Source organism: Anabrus simplex, chromosome 2 (assembly GCF_040414725.1).
Source record: "Anabrus simplex isolate iqAnaSimp1 chromosome 2, ASM4041472v1, whole genome shotgun sequence".
Taxonomy (NCBI): Eukaryota; Metazoa; Arthropoda; class Insecta; order Orthoptera; family Tettigoniidae; genus Anabrus; species Anabrus simplex.
The window spans coordinates 85,489,985-85,513,727 of NC_090266.1; the positions used below are offsets into that span (position 1 = coordinate 85,489,985).

The 23,743-nt window shown below is 41.0% G+C and overlaps 1 protein-coding gene across 2 annotated transcripts in view; it reads left to right on the plus strand.

Annotated features, from left to right (window-relative positions):
- The first annotated feature begins 5,342 nt into the window (after positions 1-5,342).
- Positions 5,343-23,743, plus strand: part of LOC136863850 (transmembrane protein adipocyte-associated 1 homolog) — a 312,496-nt gene continuing 294,095 nt past the window's right edge. For both annotated transcript variants that reach the window (XM_067140184.2, XM_067140185.2), the window contains exon 1: positions 5,343-6,122. In XM_067140184.2, the coding sequence (XP_066996285.2) occupies positions 5,974-6,122 (149 nt within the window). In that variant the 5' untranslated portion in view covers positions 5,343-5,973. The remainder of the gene's footprint in view (positions 6,123-23,743) is intronic.

The window sequence follows — 23,743 nt, forward strand, 5'->3', positions numbered from 1 at the left end:
GATAGTAGGTTCGAACCCCACTATCGGCAGCCCTGAAGATGGTTTTCCGTGGTTTCCCATTTTCACACCAAGCAAATGCTGGGGCTGTACCTTAATTAAGGCCACGGCCACTTCCTTCCCACTCCTAGCCCTTCCCTGTCCCTTCGTCGCCATAAGACCTATCTGTGTCGGTGCGACATACAGCAACTATCAAAAAAAAATCATCATTGAAAGGAGAAATATTTCACATACGCATAATTAGCTGTTTCACTAATACATAAAATACACACAAACTCTGTAGCAAAGAACCTACACTAACTTGAAATTCCATCAAACTTATTCTACATTGATTCTATGACAATAGGACAGAAGCATATTGCCGCAAACGGATCAACCACAAGTGAAATGAATTCACACATCAAACAGTGGTTGCAACTGCAAACCAGAATTTGCAATGCCAAATGCATAGTATAATACACATCACATATGCAACACACTCAAAATAAGTCAAACACATAATTACCAGGAAAATCATGTTCATTGACTTGGGCGGGCGTCGAACTCCGACCACCTGAATCGCAACATTACAGTGACCTATCATTTCCTACATTACAATGGACCACCACGAAGTATATTTAGTATTTTAACTTCAATATGCTGTTTGTTCCTAAATCACTCAATCAGAATTATATAAAATGACATTTATTCTTTCATTTTCATTTTAAGACCCTAATCAACGCACATTTCAAAGGATGGAAAGGTAGAGGTTTGAGTATATTGGACAAACCGGAAGGAAATTTGTTACAATATATCAGGAGCATGCCAGGGCCAAGAAATACAACAGATACTCGGCCATGAGTGATCACATGACAGGCGTCAATCACGTGTTTACAAACATAGACAATGTTTAAACCTTGAAAACTATAAATAAAGGTCATTTATTGTATATATACGAGGAAATTTACATTTATCTGGACCAAAGGAACAATCCAACGGGTGATATTAACGATCTTTCTGAGAAGTATAACATCTTATATGAAGAATTAATTAAAGCGAAAGTTAGAAATGAACGTCAGTCTTTAACGTGTTGGTGACACTCAAACCGTTCGCCCTAGGCACGCTCTCCTACTTCCCCTCCACATTCCCCGCTGAACCAAGCAACTACCAGTACTTGTTTTGAATCAGTAATACACTTAACCCAGCAGAAGTGAGTCTTTTTCCGCATACCGGGGCCAATAACAAGGAAGTAAGTAACATGATTTAAATAATATTATATTATTTCATCTTGCATCTGTCTTTGCTTAGACTTACTTTTTCTTTTAATTTCAGACAGAATAGTATTCAGCTCTACAAATATCTTTACTGCTTCGGCCCCGTGTTGACTTTAAATCATGAAGCGCTCCATCTTATAAAAATTAAGGAATGTCCATCAAACGTCTTATAGATCTTTCATTAAGGAATATTTTAAATCAAGGTTTCTTATTCACAGCAACGATCATTTTAAGATTTTTGAATACAACTGTCAGTTTCCCACGAACTTTATCATGAAGAGTTTAATGAACAATTCAACCAGTTTTATTGATTATATGACTTGCAACTTTAACAAAGTTTGCCAATATTTTATTTTAAATGTCCTATCATACAATAATGTTGTTTTTTATTCTGATGTATTATTGTAGTTTATTATAGCTTATGATGTCCCTTAGGGGACGAAACATGTACTATGTGTAATAAATTTTGCATGTATTCAATAGGCGGACCACTTTAATTTAATATTTATGCTAATCTTATATATTCCCTATTTGATTTAAATGAAGTCGTACTTATAACTTACCGGTACTCTTTGTTGGTAATCTTTCAAAGTCCGCTGTATGTGACATGCTCACATAGATAAACCGCTATTTTAGTTACCACTGTTATTTTATGTTTGAAATATTTCCTGTTTGATAACCATGGATAAACATTTTCGTACTACAATTTTCTTACGACTATTATTAGGTTATTCGTCGCCATGTCACCTTTGGCCCGGTACGGCAGCCGTATTGTTTGGCATTGTTTTCTGAGTACTGTAGTTGGCCTTGATTGGAGTCGGTTTTGCATGGTTTACGGCAAAGGAGAATCGCACATGACGCCACCATGACGTTCGTTTTAATGCCTAACAGCAGAATAAGTCAGGCGGTGCTGATTCACACGCTTTGTGTATAAAATGCCAGATTCTACATGTTGGCATCCCTCTATTTCAGCCGGTGTGATTTCTCATGGATCATACGTCCTTATTCCACCACTATGATACCTTATCTGCTGGGCTCTGGCTGGTAGCATGCCGGTACTACGTTGAGTATCACTCCTTCGAATCCTCCCTGCAGACTCTATCTCTTCTTAGAATTAGACGCATGTCGGAGGCGATGTAGGTTGTGTTGATCGCCACGCTTGTGGTGCATGCTTCATTATCGCAGGAAGTAAATGAAGACCGTCTTGCAATCCATGGTCGAATAAGTTTGAGTGGTGTCTTTAAAAGTAGGAAAGATCACAATATGAAGATAACGTTGGAATTCAAGAGGACAAATTGGGACAGATATTCGTTTATAGGAAGGGGAGTTAGGGATTCGAATAACTTACCAAGGGAGATGTTCAATAAATTTCCAATTTTTGTAATCATTTAAGAAAAGGCTAGGAAAACTACAGATAGAGAATCTGCCACCTGGGCGACTGCCCTAAATGCAGATCAGTTGTGTTTGTTTGATTGATTGATTGATTGACATCCGGTTGACCACAAGCCATTGTCCAATTCAAAGGCATTCAGATAGAGCAGATTCAAGCTTTATCAGTTCACTGTTAAGTTCAGTAATTCATGAGATGGACCGTCGACTGTTGTGAAACCGGTGAATGGTCACCGGCCAGTGTTCGGCATTTTTTGGTAGACCGGGCATTGGTCCCCATGGGTAAGGGGGTTGGGTTAGGTTTGACCTCTCTCCAACAACGAATAATAACTTGTTTCTGAACTGTCCGATAGTCTGTGTTGTTAGGTTTGGTTAGGCTAGATTATGACGTCACGATTATGTCACATGTTCGGAATCTTGATGACGTGAGAGATTATTGACTTCGGATGTAATCTGTTACTCGTAGGGAAGTGCTGACCGCTGTTTCAGCTCCCATTACGTTTCAAAAAAATTTACGTTACCGATAATAATTCACATGTGTGAGAAGAATGGAAGTCACGGAAAACCATTCTCATGACCGACGACAGTGGCATCAGCTGACCGTCTTCCGAATGCGGAGTTTTAGAGTCAAAACTACCCGCCACTCTGCTCTGTATTATACACTGCTGTTTGTAGAAAGTGAAACACTGAGAAGCAATGGTCTGAACCGCAACACGACCTGTAGAACAGTGGAACCATAATAAGTGTTTTAAATTGCATAGAGATGGCGTGCACGTAGGCCAAGCAGTGCCCTTCTGCGTGTGACCGGCCAGGGCAGTGTTACGCAACGCTCACTCAGTGCGGAGCCGTCATACGAAGTAGAAACTTGTACCTAAGGTCCACTATGTCTCGCCGACATCACAGGAGGGAATATCTGCATGTGAGTGTGTTCGAACGGGGCAGAATGATACGGCTGCGGGGGATGGGTCTGTCGTTCCGTGACATTGCTGCTCCTACAGGGTACGCTGCTTCACCAGTGAGGCGTGTGTGGAACCAGTGGAGAGAAGAGGGCCGTACACAGCGCCGAGAGGGTACTGGACGACACAATGTGACCACAGCGTGAGATGACCGCCATCTTATCGTCTTGGCCGTAACGGACAGAACAGCTTCGTCCACGGTGTTGGCTCGACGTTGGAGCACTGCAACGGGTGTGAGGATGTCTGCATCGACGGTTTTCGCCGTCTTCTGAAGGCCGGACTGTAGGCACGCATACCATTGCACCGGCTTCCATTGACCGGTAACCACCAACGCCGTAGACTGCAATGGGCACGTGAACACCGACACTGGCGTGCTGAGTGGCAAAATGTAGTGTTTTCGAACGAGTCCCGCTTCAACTTGTCCTACAGTGATGGCCGCATACCCGCTAGACGTCGCCGTGGTGAACGCATCGGGCAAACTGTATTGTTGAGCGTCATAGCGGACAAACGCCAAGTGTGATGGTTTGGGGAGCAATTGCTTATAACGTGCGATCTCGCTCCTACGTCTTGAGGGCAATCTGAACAGCTATCGCTACATCAGGGAGGTTTTACATCCCGAGGCACTGTCCTTTCTGCAGGCCGTTCCAGACGCCATATTCCAGCAGGACAATACCCGGCTGCATGTGGCGAGGAATGTGCAAGCCTTCTTCGAAGAACGACCGATACCACTGCTTTCCTGGCCTGCCCCTTCGCCGGATATGTCACCCATTGAACATGTCTGGGATATGGTCGGTCGGCATCTTGTTCGTTCACGCCCTCCTGCAACCACTGTTGATGATTTATGGACGCGCCTAACAACCGCGTGGCAGAGTATTCCCCAACAGCATATTCAGCCACTCTTTGATTCCATGCCACGATGTCTAGCGGCTCTGTTTGCAGCGTGTAGTGGCGATACGCCTGTGGCGGCATCGGGAAGATTGAACTCGCCCGACATACAGAACGCACCATTGTGCACGATGCAACATTGCATCAGGGTATAGCTTCCAAAACTAGCGTCATTCGGCGCCGTGGAGTGAGCATGAGCATCATGTCGCTTTGTGTCTCGTTCATGTAATCAGTGTAACCTATCTCACATGCAAAGGTGTACCAAAACTGTACGTGGTATAAATAAACCTATTATCCATGAGGGCTGATTTATTTATGGACGATTTGGAGCCGCCTACAACGAAGACTCCATACGCCGTACTGAATTTCCACGGTCACCGTGCATGTACAGTTCTGTAATTGTAATCATTTGTGTCTTGTCGTTTCCCTAATATGTGGAGTAAATTGCATTGTGATCACAGCTCTCGGTCTTGATGTTTCACTTTCTACAAACAGCAGTGTACATTTTCCGCCGCTGATTATTTCTAAAATGACAGGCACTCTTTGTTGTCTGCTAGCTACGCAGATGGCTGTTTTCTCTATCCTGCTTTCTTCTTCACTTTTAATAAAGAGATGCTTAGCATTGCGCTGAAAGCTTTCATTTTCTTCTGCTTTTACATACCTCATTTTCAGTCCCGACTGTTATTATTTAATAAAATTTGGGGTAATCGGCCTGCTAGAGACGCCTGGGAACGTATGTTTAAAATTTAGTTCTTGGTTCTGTATATTGCCACAACGTTGCGCACGATCGAATTTTTTTGTTGTAGATGTCGTACTGCGATTGGACGTGTCTAATTGTTATATATCTAGATGGCTAGTAACTTGTCAAACACGGATAAACAGATGAAGTATGCATAAGCATGACTTTTTTAGTGGACGAAAAGCGTGAAATTGACAGTTAAGTGTAATGTGAATATGTTGTGTAATTTTTTTTAAGGCTGGCATCACGACAGTAATGTGAGATTAGCCTTACTGCGTTGTTTAAGGAGTTCTACTCGAAATACATGAAGAGAAAGTCTATTGTGTCATTGTCACTGTCACAGGGGGAAGACTTGGGGAATGTGTCAGGCAGACGTGATGATTTTCCCCGTTGTGCACAAATTAGCTAAAGCGTAAAGACTTTTGATTTTTATGTTAATACTCTGGTGTCTTATAAATGTTGAATTTTCTGGTGTGGGAGTGTTACGTATGTCAAATTTTCTTGCCCTTATTCTTATATGGCATCCCAAGGCATTGCGGGGCTTCCCTGTAATTAAATGGAAGCTTTTTGACGTCTGTACGTTTTTATATGTGAAAAGTGTTAATTCCTTTGAGAAGAAAAACTTGGTTATGGTTTGTGTGGTGTCGTCGATTCCTTCAATTTTTTGTATTCTGAACGTGGAACGATGTATGTGACGGTGCCAACAGACGTATAAGGAACAACTTGGGAGAGAATTCGGTACAATTCTTCCCTAATGTTGCTGGTAAACGAAGCAGACTCGCTACACAGCATGGTGTCAACCTCCACGCCGATGGTTGACCCCAACACCACAACGCCATTTGAGCCCATAGTGGAAGAACAATTTTGTAAAGTGATTTTGTATTACGAAATTGTCAATTCTAGGTAGAGTACACATTTTTTACTATGTGCACATTGAATGTCTTATTTTGCTTATTTTCGCTGGTTATGTTTGACAGTCTTGCTTTAATGTAGGTTAGATATCCTAAATAGTTGCTGATTTTGAAAGTAGGTTATTGAATATGAATTTGGATAATTTACCTTGTAAAAACGAGTTATAAGTATTTATTTTCATTATTTGTTTGATTCCAATTTTTGGATCTGATTTTACTGTAAGTTACAATTGAGATCATCTGCCATACTGAACGTTTTCTGGATAAATTTGGCAACAGAAAGGATATAAATAACACATTTGATTCCTTTTTCCTGTATTCTAATGATATTTTGGTCAGTGTTATACTGCGTAGGTGTCTAATGTCAGTGCATTTCGATAGGTGGTCGTCATGTTAGTAATAATGTCATTGTGGATGCTATCCTGTGAAGTTAGGAAACCTATTCATAGTTATAAGGAAATCCACGTAGGCTACAATTAGGTAGGCCCCTACGTGTTGATGTGGCATATAATTTGCTGTTGAGCTCGTTCCTTGAATCGTCTGTTATCGTATTGGTATGTGAAAATTCTTTCAGAATTTGCTATAGGCCTACATCAGAATTATCTGTACATTACTTTGCTATTATGGTTCATGGTATGTGTTACTGTAGTCACATCCTAGTTCATGAACCATGGGCAATGGCCGAGTGGCCTAGTAGGTGGTCCTGAGAGTAAGGATACCAGTTGCTATGGAATAGGAGTGGGCATCTTGGACGTATTCTGAGTCGTGGCCCTCCTTGTGCTCAGGCGGCTAGGACTAGACAATCTACCGGTGGTCTCTAACCCGTTAGAGGAGAGATCCTCACTTCGACATTGTGTAAGTAAGGGTAGCATCCTGCTTCACAGAATTTTCACCAAGCACACTCAGAACGTTTTAAGCTAGGCTCAGCCCTATGAAAGTAACGGAGTCCCACTCCCATTTAACTGGTGAGGGAGGCGAACGAAATTGAATTTGATGGGGCTTATGGAAGAAAGAAAGTAGGGCTGGCTGAGTCAGCAAAGAGGATGCATCTCGATGTGCCAGGTGTAAATGATATTCAGGTAAGGGGAGTTAATGAGGAAGAGATAGAGATTATGGCTGTTCATAGGAATGGGAAACATTTACTGGACGTCTGTGCTAGTGTGGATTAAAGCAGTTAAAAATACATTCTTGAAGTATAAGGCTATTCACTGGTACACATGGTAGGGTAGGGGCACCAGATCAATAATAGATCATATCGAATTCAGGAAATCTGTTAAGAATGTGCGTACCGGGTGAGTTGGCCTTGCAGTTGGGGGCATGCAGCTGTGAGCTCTCATCCGGGAGATAATTGTTTCGAACCCCACTGTCGGCAGCTTTGAGGATGGTTTTCCGTGCTTTCCCATTTTCAGACCAGGCAAATGCTGGGGCTGTACCTTAATTAAGGCCACGGACGCTTCCTTCCCATACCTAGGCCTTTCCTGTCTCATCGTCGCCACAGGACCTATGTGTGGGTGCGACGTAAAGCAAATAGCAAAAAAAAAAAAAAAAAAAAAAAAGAAAAAAAAAAAGGAATGTGCATATTTTCCAGCGAATTATCGATGATACAGACCACTGTCAGTAAAATATACACTGTGTATGTCAAGGTTCATAACATTGTAAGAAAGTAGAAATAATGTATACCGTTATCTTACTGGGGATTGGTAGGCCTATTAGAGGAGAGATGTGTTCATTGTGATGTTCAGGAACCCACCGGCCCACCACTAGAAGTACATTTACTTTTATAACCTAATAACGAGCAGCGCACAGCATTCTCCATTGCTAAAGTAGCTACTTTCGTTGTTATTTCTGACATAAAATGGGAATTATGTTAACCACAATGGTCAAATTGTCAAGAACAAATAAATAGAACACGTAAAGGAAACAATCGCTCTACAGAATGCTAGTTGCCTAAAAGGCGGGCCCTTGCCTGGTGGCTTATGCCCCCTCCAGACCCCCTTTGCTTGATCGCAGTCCAGTGGTTTTGTCACTAACTGGATATAACCAATCCAGATCAATGGTTTGGTCACTGGTCAGACCTAATGAATCCAGACCATTAGTTTTGTCACTAGCCAGACCTATCTAATCCAGACCAGTGGCTTTGTCACTAGCCTGAATGACAAGTCTGCATGGCAAGAAATAAAGTTGTAATTCACCTTTTCTTAATGCTTATCGTAGTTCCTAACTAGACAGATTGGCAGCCTTGTCAACTGCCTGACCACGTCATCCGCAAGAAGGCAACAAACTACAGTCATTCCACGTGTAGATGTTAGTGATACAAGTTGGGATACACAGGATATAGTACTGATCTAGGCCTAGGATAGAGAAAGTGAAGTCTGCCTGCAGACGAAGTTTAGAAAATCTCCAGGACGACAAAATTAGACAGAAGTGACTTACGCAGATATGATTAGTGAAAAGTTCCAAACAATTGACAGTAAGCAGGTTCAGGGTACTGTTGAAAGGGAATGGTTGGCATACGGTACATGTAGTAGAAACAGCAAGGGAATGTCTAGGAACAACTGTGTGTAAAGATGGGAAAAAGCAAACATCTTGGTGGAATGATGAAATGAGAGCAGCTTGTAAACATAAAAAAGTGTATCAGAATTGACTCAGGAAAAAAAAAGAAAACTGATGCAGACAGGGAATCTACTTAGATGCAATAAAAAGAGTGAATCAAATAGTTGTTGAATCCAAAAAGAGATTGTGGGAAGACTTTGGTAATAACCTTTATAGGCTAGGTCAAGTAGCAGAGAAACCTCTGTGGACAGTAAGAAAAAAGTCTTAGGAAGGGAGGAAAAAAGGGTGCTTTGGGTAATTCATGTGAACTCGTAATAGATTTCAGGGAATCGCTGAACAGGTGGAAGGAATGTTTAAAAAATTTTCTCAATGCAAAAGGAAATTGTACTGGAGACGACGCAAACAACTAAGCTCATGGGGAGGAGTTCAATGATGTTGGTGAAATTACACTTGATGAAGTGGAAAGGATGGTAGGCCTAAATAAACTCCATTTTCATAAAGCAGCAGGGATAGATGACATTAGACCTGAAATGGTGAAATATTGTGGGAAGGCAGGGATGAAATTGCTTCATCTATATATATAAAATAAGAGTTTTGTCTGTACAATGCTCAGAATTTAAAAAGGATGGTATTTCTGTATCGGTGGTGTCCATAGTAGCAAGGAAATGCACTTTTTAATTTTCTGTAATTTCTGCTTGTATGTATGTACACGCATCACGAGAAAACGGCTGAAGAGAATTTAATGCAAATCGGTATGTAGTGTCCGGTAATGATTCGATACAATCTAGGCCATAAATAATCTTATTCACGCTGAGAGAAATCGTAGTTTAGGGGAAGGCCTAAAATTTAATTCTCAAATATTTGTGTTATTATTGGCCCTATCGACAAAAATAAATTGGAAAATTCTAAATTCCCATAGAGGGAATTAGATATTTTTCACCAATAAAGCATTCAAAAACATATCAGATGTAAGGCTTTTCAGGCGTTTGCTCTATTAACCAGCATTTCGTCTTAGGTCTGACACTAGACTCGTCAGAGTGGGATGTGTCAGACCCTACCCACTGACGCTGGATGTATGCAGGTGAGCTTATCAGAAGCCTTATGAGGCACAGTCTGATAACTGCATACGGGAGATATATCTCCACAATGGAATTATTGCCCGCCTAGCAATTCCGAATGGCAAATTACTTACGTTATATAGTATTAAATTTCCGATCATTTATGTCTGAGGGCCTATACATTTTTATCGTACCGGCTATTATGACAGAGAGATTCATGAATTTTAATTTTGTGGCTAAGTCCATATCAGCTACAAGTCACGAGAAAATGGGTACACAGAATTTAATGAAAATTGTTATGTTAAGTCAGGGAATGAGAAACTACAGTCTGCGCTATGAATAATTTCGTAAGACACACAGAGTCGAAAGATAACTAAATGTGAAGGCCTACAATACAGAAAGCTCATAACATTGAACAACAATAACATTATATTGACCATTGTTTGTTGTGATATGCTTGGTGTCTTCTGTTGCCGATCATATTCGGTAGATGGGATTACTGCTGTACACAGAGTATTTTTTAAAATTTGATTTACGTCGCACCGACACAGATAGGTATTATAGTGACGATGGGATAGGAAAGGGCTAGGAGCGGAAAGGAAGTGGCCCTAGCGTTAATTACGGTGTGAAAATAGGAGACCACGGAAAACCATCTTTAGGGCTGTCGACAGTGGTTTTCGAACCCACTACCTCCCGAATGCAAACTCACAGCTGCGTGCCCCTAACCACACGGCCAACTCGCCAGGTCGTACCGAGTAGGCCTATAACAACCTGCTTGAATATTGGCGGGAAGTAGCTGGGGAGTTAGATAACTTTCTTCTTAAGCATGCCATTCCTCTGGTTCATAAATTTTCTGATACTACTGGTACGTAACAAACTGGTTCATCATTGCACTCGAGCTATTCAATCCCTACTCTGAGGCACTGATTGGAATGAGCAGTGTGTATATTAAGCGGAACAATGGCAGAGGAGTGTTCACGGCTGTCTGCGGCCTGGTCATTCCAGCACTGGAACTTTGGACTGTTAGATTGGCATCGTAGTACTGTTCGTTAAAAGTGAGAAAATTCATTTGAGCGAGTATTTTATATGATAACATTGCTTTTAATCCCTGCATTCTTACTGACGTTTTTGTAGTGGCTTTAAGTTAACTGTAGTTAGGAAAACCACAAAGACAGTTTTTCTGAGAATCCCGTTGCGAAGCACGGGTACATCAGCTAGTAGAGTAATACAATTAGCATGGAGTGTTAGTAAGATACCTTCTGACTGGACAAAAGCAGTAATTGCATCTATCTATAAGCAAGGGAATAGGAAGGATTGTAACAACTATCGAGGTATCCCATTGATCAGTATACCCGGCAAAGTGTTCACTGGTATCTTGGAAGGGAGGGTGCGAGCAATGGTTGAGAGTAAGTTGGATCCAGTATAGTTTTGGACCACAGAGGCCTGTCAGGATCAGATTTTCAGCATGTGTCTGGTAGCTGAAGAATGCTACGAGAGGAAGAGGCGTTTCCAAGACTAAATTGATGTCAGTTAGTAAGAAATCAAAGAGAATTGAATGTCAGTTTGGGGATACAAAGCTAGAACAGGTAGACAAGTTCAAGTATTTAGGATGTGTGTTACCCCAGGATGGTAGTACACTAAGTGAGATTGAATCAAGATGCAGTAAAGCTAGTGAGCTCGCAGTTATGATGAACAGTATTCTGTAAGAAGGAAGTCAGCTCCTGGATGAAACTGTCTTTAAATCAGTCTGTTTTCAGACCAACTTTGCTTTACGGGAGTGACTGCGTGGTCTCAGGATATCTTATTCATGAGTTAGAAGTAACAGACATGAAAGTAAAGAGAATGGTTGATGGTACAAACAGGCGGAAGAAGGGCAGGAGGGTACTTGGAATGATGAGATAAAGGCAAAGTTAGGAATGAACTCAATGGATGAAGCTGTATGCATAAACTGGCTTCAGTGGTGGGGTCATGTGAGGTGAATGGAGGAGGTTACCTAGGAGGAGAATGGACTTTGGTATGGAGGATAAGAGGATAAGACGACAATGGGTAGACTCAGTTTCTAACGATATGAAGATAAGAGGTACAGAACTAAACAAGGCCACAGGGCTAGTTGCAAATAGATGATTATGATGGAGTTTAGTAAATTTACAGAGGCTTGCAGACTGAACACTGAAAAGCATAATGGTCTATAATGAAGATGTCTGTATGTATGTCTTTTGCCATTATTTTCATAACTTCTGAAGCATCTGCATAGCTGAAAGTTGATTTTATATTGTGGAGAATGAATAGTCTGTTGGTAGTATGTCATTTACCGAGCTCGATAGCTGCAGTCGCTTAAGTGCGGCCAGTATCCAGTATTCGGGAGATAGTAGGTTCGAACCCCACTGTCGGCAGCCCTGAAAATGGTTTTCCGTGGTTTCCCATTTTCACACCAGGCAAATGCTGGGGCTGTACCTTAATTAAGGCCACGGCCGCTTCCTTCCCACTCCCAGCCATTTCCTCTCCCATTGTCGCCATAAGACCTATCTGTGTCAGTGCGACGTTAAGCAAAAAAAAAAAAAAAAAAAAAAAAAAAAAAAAAAAAAAAAAAAAAAAAAAAAGTATGTCATTTAATTTTGTAGTTATCAGAAAGGGACATTTAGCTAAATGTATGGATGATGCATACAGTAAATCCTTGGAATTTGAGCATAATTCATTCTGTAAATGTGCTGGTAATCCAAAGCTCACCAGGCGAGTTGGCTGTGTGGTTAGGGGCGTGCGGCTGTGTGCTTGCATCCGGGAGATAGTGGGTTCGAATCCCACTGTCGGCAGCCCTGAAGATGGTTCCCATTTTCACACCAGGCAAATGCTGGGGCTGTACTTTAATTAAGGCCACGGCTTCATTTGAGCGAGTATTTTATATGATAACATTGCTTTTAATCCCTACATTTTTACTGACGTTTTTGTAATGGCTTTAAGTTAACTGTTGTTAGGAAAACCACAAAAACAATTTTTCCTATGCCATCGTCGCCATAAGACCTGTCTGTGTCGGTGCGACATAAAGCCATTAGCAAAAAACAGCAAATCTGAAGCTCTAATTAATCAAAGCAAATTTGCTCGTAAGAAATAATTGAAACACATGGTTCATTCCACACGGAAAAATATTTATTGCTATAAAATGATCCATATGAGAAGCAACTTTCCTTCATAGGCCTATTCTAAAACAGGTGGCCATTGCTTTGATACCCTCATGACTACATTTGCTACATCCAGACACTGTAGTTCTTTCTTTTTCTTCAATATTTTGCAAATAGTTGGCATATAGACTTTGTGTAAAATGTCGCGATATCGGGCACTCTCATACCTTGTTCGTAGGCTACTTCTCGGTGATTTCCTTCTTCACTCCCACTGTAATCATCTCCTCTTCTGTACTGCCTTCCTCTTCAACTTTTTTCTTCACGGGGTTTATAGTTGTAAATTTACTAAACAATAGGCACTACACTCGGGTCAGGCTAATTGTCTCAGGCGGTTGTGGCACTGGCCTTCGGACCCAAACTCAGGAGGTTTAATCGTGGCTCAGTCTGGTGGTATTTGGAGGTGTAAAGTCACTGGTGTAAAGTACGTCTGCCATGAGTTGGTTGATTTACGGACATGTAAAAGAATTTCTGCTGGACAAAATTCTGGCACCTTGGCTTCTCCAAAACTGTCAAGTAGTAGTTAGTGGAAGATAAAATCTATAACTTTACAGTATTAATATTCACTACACTTGGACACAACATAGGAAATGTTTCAAGCACACTCGTGATTACAATGTTGTTGTATACAGTACAGTAGGTATACACTTGTGAGGTAGTAGACTGTATAAGCGAGGCATGGTAAATGAACTCCAGCATGGGAGAAAATTGCCTACAATCCCACAGTGTGAGGGGAAGGGGAAATCAAATCAAATCAAAATCTCTTTATTTGCAAATGAGGTGTCTACCTCGGTGGCAAATGGTACACTAAAATACATTATTGTCAAGCACTAAATATTAAATTAACAAGAGAAGAAAATTTTTCCTATAATACAATATTATACAATTTACGCTAACAATGTTTTCTATTAAACACACAGCTCATCCTTAATAAATTTATATTGTTTACAAAATTCTACTTATAATATATCCTGTCCTACTTACAAATATAGTCAACTGATATACAGTATGTGGAATTGTTTCAAATGATACTATAAAACTGGTATAACATTAATATTTACATTGCATTTATTTATTTACTATTTTTTCTTTTTTACCCGTTCTGGATCCTAAGTAGCATAACGACCTGCTGCGTCTTAACCAGAGCCCCTTTTGCCACCACTTTTCAGAGTTCCTGAAGGGCCTTCACAGCTACCGTAGCGGTCCCAGGGCCCTCGAAGTCCCCACTGTACTTCACCCCTACAGGCAGTCCCCTACTTTGGCTGTCCAAACTCCTTAGACCAGGGGATGGAATTAATTTATTCACACACATTTTTTTATATACAATAACCTGCACTGGTCGAATGCCCTCTAACATTTCATTTATTTTCTCTGTTGCTGTTTATTCTCTTCTTGAATATCTGTACAGATTTTGGAAAAGGATCAAACACTACCCCTGGTAAACTGTTCCACTCCTTCACACCCTTCCCAATGAATGAAAATTTACCCCAATCGCTTCTGCTAAAATTCCTTCTAATTTTATATTTGTGGTCAGTCCTGCCGATATAATTATTTTCCAACTGAAGCCTCTCACGGATATCTCCCCATGCTTCTTCTCCTATATATGCTCTATATAATCCTGTAAGTCTAGTTTTCTCCCTTCTCTTACTTAAAGTTTCCCACCCAAGTTCCTTTAACATTTCTGATACACTACTCTTTCTCCTGAAATCCCCTGTTACAAATCTTGCTGCTTTCCTCTGCACACTATCTATTTCTTTTATTAGGTATTCTTGGTGAGGATCCCAAACACTGTTTGCATATTCCAATAATGGACGAACCATACTCAAGTAACTTTTTTCTTTTAATTCTTTGTTGCATCCTTTAAGTAGCCTCATTATGACATGTAATGATCTGTATGCTTTCCCAACAATGTCATCAATATGACCCTTCCAGTGCAAATTACTTTCAAATCTCACACCTAAGTATTTGCACTTGCCATCTTTTGGGATAACTACCTCATCCAAAGTATATTCAAATTCAGTTTTAAAGCTCCTGTTTGTAAAAGTTGTAACAGTTGATTTGCCTCCATTAACCTTCATATTATTTTCTTCAACCCATTGTTGGATACTTTCAAGGTCCCTTTGTAATTCTGAACAATCCTCAATGTTGTTTATTTCTCTATAAACAATTATGTCATCTGCATACAATCTTATTTTTGATGTTATATTGTTCCCTAAATCATTTGCGTATATTAAGAAAAGTAACGGACCGATTATACTACCCTGTGCAATTCCCTTCCAAACTTTCTCTTCCTGAGATACATTATTTCCTACTTTGACTTTCTGAACCCTTGAATTTAGAAATGCTTTTATCCAACGTGTAACCCTTACGTCCAATCCTATTCCCTCCAATTTCTTTAATAATATTCCATGTTCCACTCTATCAAAGGCTTTGGAAAGATCTATGGCTATGCAATCTAACTGACCTCCTGAATCCAACTGATCTGATATGTCCTGCTGAAATCCCACCAGTTGTGCCTCACAAGAAAATTTCTTTCTAAATCCATACTGGCTCCTCATGAACCAATTTTTATCATCACATATCCCTCTGATGTACTTCGATATTAAACTCTCCAGAATTTTACAAACTATACTGGTCAGGCTGATTGGTCTGTAGTTCTCTGGTTTCCTTTTATCACCCTTTCCTTTATAAATTGGTATTATTATAGATTCCTTCCATTCCTTTGGTATTACACTATTATTTATGACATAGTCAAAGAGAAATTTTAAATAAGGCACTATGTACCACCCCATTGTCTTTAATACCTCCCCAGTAATTTGATCACTCCCTGCTGCTTTTCCTTGCTGAAGCAGTTGGATTTCTCTGAAAATATCTTCGTTTGTGAATGAGAAGCTTCTTGTTTCCCTCTGTCTCTCTCCCTCTCTATCTTCTGTTTCGGTTTCCAACTCTTGACAATCATCTACTGAATCTCTAAATTCCCTACTAAATAGGTTTGCTTTCTCAGTATCTGTTAAATAGTGTTCACCCCCTTCTCCCACCATTGTAGGAATTTGGATTCCTTTTCCTTTTTGATTTCTGATATATGAATAGAGCTTCTTCCATTTCCCTTTGTGGTCATTACCCTCTTGAAGTATGCCATTCATATAATTCTCTTTTGCTTCCTTTTTCACTCTATTCAGTTCCCTCATTAGCTGTTTTCTAGTTTCTCTACTCTCCCTACCCTCTTTGATTTTCCTGTTTACTATTCTACATTTTCTTTTTAATTTTCTTATTTCCCTTGTATAATAAACAGGGTCTGAGGTCATTTTACCCTTCTTAACAGGTACAAATCTCTCGACTCGGCTGTGGTTTACCTGATGCTCAGCTGATAGATCATTACAGCTCATAGTGCAAACCTCGCTCTTTTATCAAGTTAAAATTCATTAAATATTTTTGTTCTTCTTGCAAAATACTCGCAGACCAAGTTGCTCGTAATCCAAGGTTTTATTTTATAATAATCCTTGAGGACTATATTCTGTATAAATATTATTAAATCAAGTTGTTGCAATTAGAACAACTTGGAGCTACAAACCTTCATTAAGCACTGTACTTCTAGGTTCCTATTCAGTTCAATTTTTTCATTGTTATATTACATTATGAAGAGACAATAGTTCAGTGAAATATACTCGTAGTTTAAATGGTATTTTAAAATATTTTTGATAAAATTATCTGTCTCTGTGGATAGTATCCTGCGAGATGAATTGACTTGCATAATATTGCTCATTAGTATATTCAGTATTTATTTTTTGTAAACACGTGCGATATTATTTCATCTCGCCTCATCCCTGACCCCATATCTAGAAACTGGACAAAGGACCCTGTGGGTGGGAGATGCAGATGAGAATACACCCACTGCCTGTCGTAAGAGGCAACTAAAAGGGGCAACCAAGGGATGATGGAATTAGAACCATGAGATTACTTGTGATTAGTACCATAACGTGAGGAACACCATGGGTCGACGTTACTTGTGATTAGTATCACCATGTGAGGAACACCGTGTGTCTACTTTACCTAGGAGCAGTGTGAGGAACACCATGGGTCTGGGCGTTGCCTGTGATTAGTACCCTCGTGTGCATCCCACCAGGGCGAGGAGAGCGGTCACTCGGCTGCAGAGACTAGTGTCTAGTGGGAATAGGTGCTGAGCACTGCACTCGAATGGGTTGGTTCCATTGTGTTCAGAATGGGTCTGTGTTGTTTGTGGATAGTACTATGATGTGTGATACACCGTAGGTCTACATTGCCTATGATTAGTACCACTATGTGAGCAACACCTTGAGTATACGTAGCCTGTGCAGTGTTCTCCCCAGAAATTTTCGTTAGCTGGGTGGCAGGAATGAGTAGCCGGGCGAGGAATACTATGTAAAAAATAAATGATAAAATTTTAACTTCCCTCAGGCCATTAACAATAATATTAGACATGTGAACATTAACTGCAAAAATGAACTATTTTAGTGTTATCATGCAGTAGACGTAACAGAGTAGTTTGAACTTCTAGTGGCCGGGCTGAGTGGCTCAGACGGTTAAGGCGCTGACCCCAACTTGGCAAGTTCGATCCTGGCTCAGTCCGGTGGTATTTGAAGGTGCTCAAATACGTCAGCCTCATGTCGGTAGATTTACTGGCACGTAAAAGAACTCCTGCGGGACTAAATTCCGGCACCTCGGCGTCTCCGAAAACCGTAAAAGAGTAGTTAGTGGGACGTAAAGCAAATAACATTATTATGAACTTCTAGTGTTCTACTGCTCGTTCATAATCACTCGATTGCTGTGGAAAGACGGATTGGTTTGTTGTTGCGGAATCAAGTGCCTGCTGCGATTCTACACTATTCCAGACACCGTAATTGTAATTTATGAACTTCATATCCGTATTGATGATTCACACAAATGCAAAGAGGAGAAGAACTCCACCTAATCAATACATATAATACATCGTGCAATTGCAAACATTACCAAATCTAAAAAGAAATATCATGTGACGGTAACATGTCAGGTTGTACTCATGAGTGGGGCATTCGTCAAATTGGAAGTTAAGTATATGTTGTTATGTGTGAATGCGCATCATGAAAAGTGAATATTCCTAAACTTAAAACTAACTTATAAGCATTCATAAAATAAAAACAACATATACTTAAAACACTTTCATGCTTGTGAATATTTGAGTTTATGGCTTGCACTGTTTCTTAATTCTTCAGTTTGACTGCTATCATTAAATCTAGTTGTCCACAACTGTGCATTATATTAAAAACTCAATGGCTTAAATTGTAATATGAGTTACACTTTAAAATACCAATATCTCATTTAAAAGATTTTTGTCACCATATGTACCTGAAGGATAAGAAACACTTTGCATCTCTAAAAGGTAAAATATTGATGTAGTCTGGATTCAGTTGAGGCTTGGACAGAAGTGTAGAAATTGCAGCTTGCCATATATAAAATCCAGTTGTTTACATTGAAAGATGAGTCATAATGTCCTTTGCCATTTTAAGTAATGTTGTATTGCATTAAACCGGAGTGGTGGTTCCTTCCTTTTGTAGTTGTGTGATATTGTAAAAATTATTGCTATTGTAGTCTTGAGGTTGTATATGGTCTGCAAGCACATTGTGTACAGTACAGTACACAGTACACGATGTGTTATATGTATGTCCAGCTGAGGATGACCCACTAGGGTCGAAACCGGTCAAAACAAGTATTGATTAGGTGGAGTTCTCCTCTTTGCAATCCAGACACCGCTCGCGCATGACACGACGTGATAAGCTAAACTCCGATGTAACTCGCACAATAATACTGACAATAGTGAAGATTTTTCATTTAAATAAACAGTTTAACAGTGTTTACATTTTAATTTTGAATACATAATGACTGAAATATGTGTAGCCTCCGTAACTCAGGTGGCAGCGCGCCAGCCTCTCACTGCTGGGTTCCATGGTTCAAATCCCGGTCACTCCTTGTGAGATTTGTGCTGGACAAACTGGAGGTGGGACAGGTTTTTCTCTGGGTACTCTGATTTTTCCTGTCATCTTTCATTTCAGCAACACTCTCCACTATCATTTCATTTCATCTGTCAGTCATTAATCAGTGCCCCAGAGGAGTGTGACAGGCTTTGGCAGCTGGCACAATTCCTATCCTCGCCGGAAAATGGGGCTTCATTCATTCCATCCCTGACCCGGTCACTGACTGGAAATCAGGTTGTAGGTTTTCAGTGACTCAAATATGTAAACCGAGCGAGTTAGGAGCGCGCAGCTGTGAGTTTGAGTGGGTTTCAACCCTACTGTCAGCAGCACTGAGGATGGTTTCTGTGGTTTCCCATTTTCACACCAGGTAAATGCTGTGGCTGTACCTTAACTAAGGCCACGGCCGCTTTCTTCCCACTCCTAGATCTTTCCTAACCAATCGTCGCCATAAGACCTATCTGTGCTGGTGCAACGTAAAGCAACTTGTAAATATTATGTAACTAGCAGGTATCTAGGTTATGATAGCCGGGCGGTCAATGAAAACGGCTGGGAAAGGTCGTAGGGAGAACACTGCTGTGATTAGTACCACTATGTGAGCAACACCTTGAGTATATGTAGTCTGTGATTAGTACTACTATGTGAGGAACACCATGGTTGTGCTTTACTAGTGATTAGTACTGTGATGAGGGGCCAGTGACCTGGAGTTTGGACCCCTTTGGAATACAAGCATCATCACAGAAAATAAGACATTGTGAATTGGATCCATTGATTGTTTTGGATTCATGATCATTTTTCATCATCCTTCTTTTTAGATCCTAGTCAGAGGATGCATTTTGAAGTTTTAATTATAGCTTCATTTCTTTGCACCTCGTACCATTAGAGGCTGATGACCTAGCTATTAGGCCGTTTTAAACAACAAACATCATCACCAATCAAACAGATATGAACTGTGCCGGCGGAACAAGGCCAGAATCTGCCGGCACAGCTATCATCACATACTTGCAGGACCTCCTGGTTAGTAGGGGTTTCGGGTGGGGGGAAACTAAAGTTATTGAAGAATTTTCCCCTTTTACTTTCCATCTCTTCACTTTACTTCACCAGTATCCACTTACTTATATCACTTACACATTTGCACCAAATCAAAAATCAAAATCCACAGTCTGTTTCCATTCATTCGACCGGGTCAGAATGGAATGAATGAAGCCCCCATCTAGCGGTAAGGATAGGAATTGTGCTGTCTGCCAAAGCCTGTCTCACTCCTCTGGAGTAATGATTAATGAATGGCAGATGAAATGAAATGATACTGTAGAGTATTGCTGGAATGAAATATGACAGGGAAATTGAAGTACCCGGAGAAAAACCTGTCCCGCCTCTACTTTGTCCAGCACAAATCCCACATGGAATGACCAGGATTTGAACCACGGAACCCAGCGGTGAGAGGCTGGCGTGCTGCCGCCTGAGCCATGGAGGCTCTTCACATTTACATATTATACTAATTTTACTTACCTGTTATATATTCCTGGCGTCAGGCCATCTTGAACCAATGATCTTCAACTCTGTAGTCCACCAGGTTCTTCACTCAGCTAACAAGTTATTTGATACTGGAAGGTGTAAAAGATATATATACACATATAGATCCAGATAGTGCATTATCAGTAACACAGATGGCATCGCAAAGTAATTAATATTTACCCCAAAAGATGACACTGTTGTCTCTCTCTCCCTCAGTTGTTGCCAACTTAACTTTTAAGAGGAACAAAAATACATCAAACTCAAATCACGAGTTTCATTACCACAACACATTCCTCGTATAAAAGGAGACCATCCATCCAGCTTCCTTGCAGTCATTGAGTGCAGTATACACAGTACATGTTTAATTTCTACAATATGTCCGAACTTACAGTATTAGTGAATAAGCATCAAGAGGATCTGTGGAAATGTACTTTCATTCTGCGTTCCTCTTATTCGAATCTAGTACTCAAGCAAGCCAGGAATACCGAACGGGAGATTTATTCAACAACTCATCTCGAACAAGGATATGGTAATGGCATTCCTATGCGAAGTTAAACTCAGTAAGGAAAGTATGAAGTGCCCCAAGTGTCAGTCCACCATGAACTTGGAGGACATAAAACAAACTGGCGGCAGTGTATGATGGGCCTGTAATAAAGGACCAAGGCATAATCATGGTGCAAGGCTACCAAGACAATACGACACAATACCGGAGATCCTGCAGCTCACGTATGAAATAGTGCACAATACCCACTCCGCCGACATAATCCGTGAATATGGTTTCTCCAGAACCACCATCACAGACTGGACTAATTTCTGCAGGGAAGTCCTAATAAATTACATTGAAACCAAGTCTGAATCCATCGGCAGCCCCAAAACCATTGTGGAGGTAGACGCAAGTAAATTCGGATGAAGTATTACAGAGGGCACTTCGTAGAGGGCCAGTGGGTTTTCGGCAGAGTCGTGAGGGGGTAGAGGGGGTCAGGGAAGTGTATTTTCACCACCATCAAAGACAGAACGGCCCCATTCCTCATCTCCACAATAAAGCAGTGGATCAAACCCAGCACCACAATAATAACAGACTGTTGGAAATCGTACAGCACCCTCAAGAAACATGATTATGACCACTTGACAGTCAACAACTCAGTAGAATTTGTTGACAAATTAACCACCGCTCACATTATTCGGGAGATAGTAGGTTCGAACCCCACTGTCGGCAGCCCTGAAAATGGTTTTCCGTGGTTTCCCATTTTCACACTAGACAAATGCTGGGGCTGTACTTTAATTAAGGCCACGGCCGCTTCCTTCCCACTCCTAGCCCTTTCCTGTCCCATCGTCGCCGTAAGACCTATCTGTGTCGGTGTGACGTAAAACAACTAGCAAAAAAACCACCGCTCACACAAACACTATAGAATCAACATGACGGCAAGTAAAGGCATCCGTTCCCGAGTATAATGGAAAAAAAAAAGCCTGTACACTGGCTGCCTTGCCACTTACATGTTCAGCAAACATTGCAAGAAAGCTGGAGAGGACAAATACAACAAATTTTTAGAAATAGTCCGGGACGTAGAGTGGTGAGACTGAACAAGCCCACCAACATTCATCACTCCCTTCAATATATATTCCATGACCCTGATCTCTCAGTGTAGGTTTGTGCAACGCGTTAGACAGTGCTTGCTTCGTGACAGACGTGATACTGTGGTGGTGGTGTTCATTATTGTTTTAAGAGAAAGTACTAGATCAAAACATTCCAGCCGTGTGTCCAGCTCTGTGGTGGATATGATTATTGCTTTAAGAGGAAGTACAACTAGACCAGAACATTCCAGTCGTGTGTCCAGGTCTGTGAACTCCCCCACCCCTCCCCATGGCACGGCAGCCCTGAAGGGCCATGGACTACCAAGTGACTGCTGCTCAACCTGAAGGCCTGCAGATTACGAGGTGTCGTATGGTCACCAGCTCTGTGATGGTGGTGATTATTGTTTTAAGAGGAAGTACAACTTGACAAAAACAATCCAGTCATGTGTCCAGCTCTGTGATGGTTGTGATTGTTTTAAGAGGAAGTACAACTAGACAGAACAATTCAATCTCCTGTTTGGTGCTGCACCCATATAGTTAATTATCGTTTTAAGAGGGAGTACAACTACGCAAACATGTCCACTCTTGTGCCAACGCTTCCTGCACTTTTGGTGAGTACCCATAAATTCGTATCCTGTCTTAGTGATTGCAATATACTCCGTATGTATAATGTTGTTTTCCCATTCGTGACATGATCACCAAAAGTGTACTTCCAACAACAGCAGCTCAATTAGCAATGCTGTCGCATCTGACCGAACCTAACTTAACCTGTCACTATCAGTGGTTTTCGGTGGATCACAACCTAACCTGTCACTATTGGGGGGGGGGGTGCTTATGCCCCCAGACCCCCTTTGCTTGTCCCCAGACCAATGGTTTTGCCACTAGCCAGACCTAACCAAACCAGACCAATGCTTTCCATACTTGCCGGACGTACCTCATACTCGTCAAGTTTTGGCCATGTCACATCAGCCACATCATATCGGACCATTAATGTCTCTTTTAACAAACCAGCTAGTGAAGTCTTAACCCAATCTAGTGCCTGTGAATTGTTACGTGGTCTCAAAACAGCCAAGTATACCAGACTAATAATTCATACATTTAGCTGCCGCTACACATCCCTTCAAATTATCTGCCATGATTGCAAACCTCGACTTTCTAAATACACCGTACATGACTATGCACGAACGGCAGCCGTGGAGCCGTGTCGGCGGATCCTGGACTTATACTGTGCCGGCTGCCGAATTCATAAGTTATATTAAATCCAAAAAGAAATAAAAGTATGTGATTTTTAAGAATTTGATGATTCTTTCAAGAATAACACATGCCATTCTTAATTCAGTTGTATCTTTTTCAGGTATAAACTGTTATGTCGTCTTTTTAGATATTTTCTACATTAAAAAAAAATGATAAATTAGTTTCGATAGACTGAGGAACCTAACAGTTACAAATTAAATCAGTTGAAACTGAAAATAAATGGCTTCCACTATAACAAATTTAGGGGCTGCCTGGCCGAGGCGGTAAAGGTGTGCTCGGTTTGCCCGGAAGGACGTGGGTTCGAATCCTCGTCAGGAAGTTGTAAAATTTAAGAAACAAGATTTCCACTTCTGGAGGTGCGTATGGCCCTGAGGTTCACTCAGCCTACACCAAAAATGAGTACCAGATTAGTTCTTGGGGGGCAAAGGCGGCCGGGCATAAAGCTAACCACTCTACCCCATCACGTGCCGCGGTTAACAATGGTGGAAGCCTTTACCTTCCACT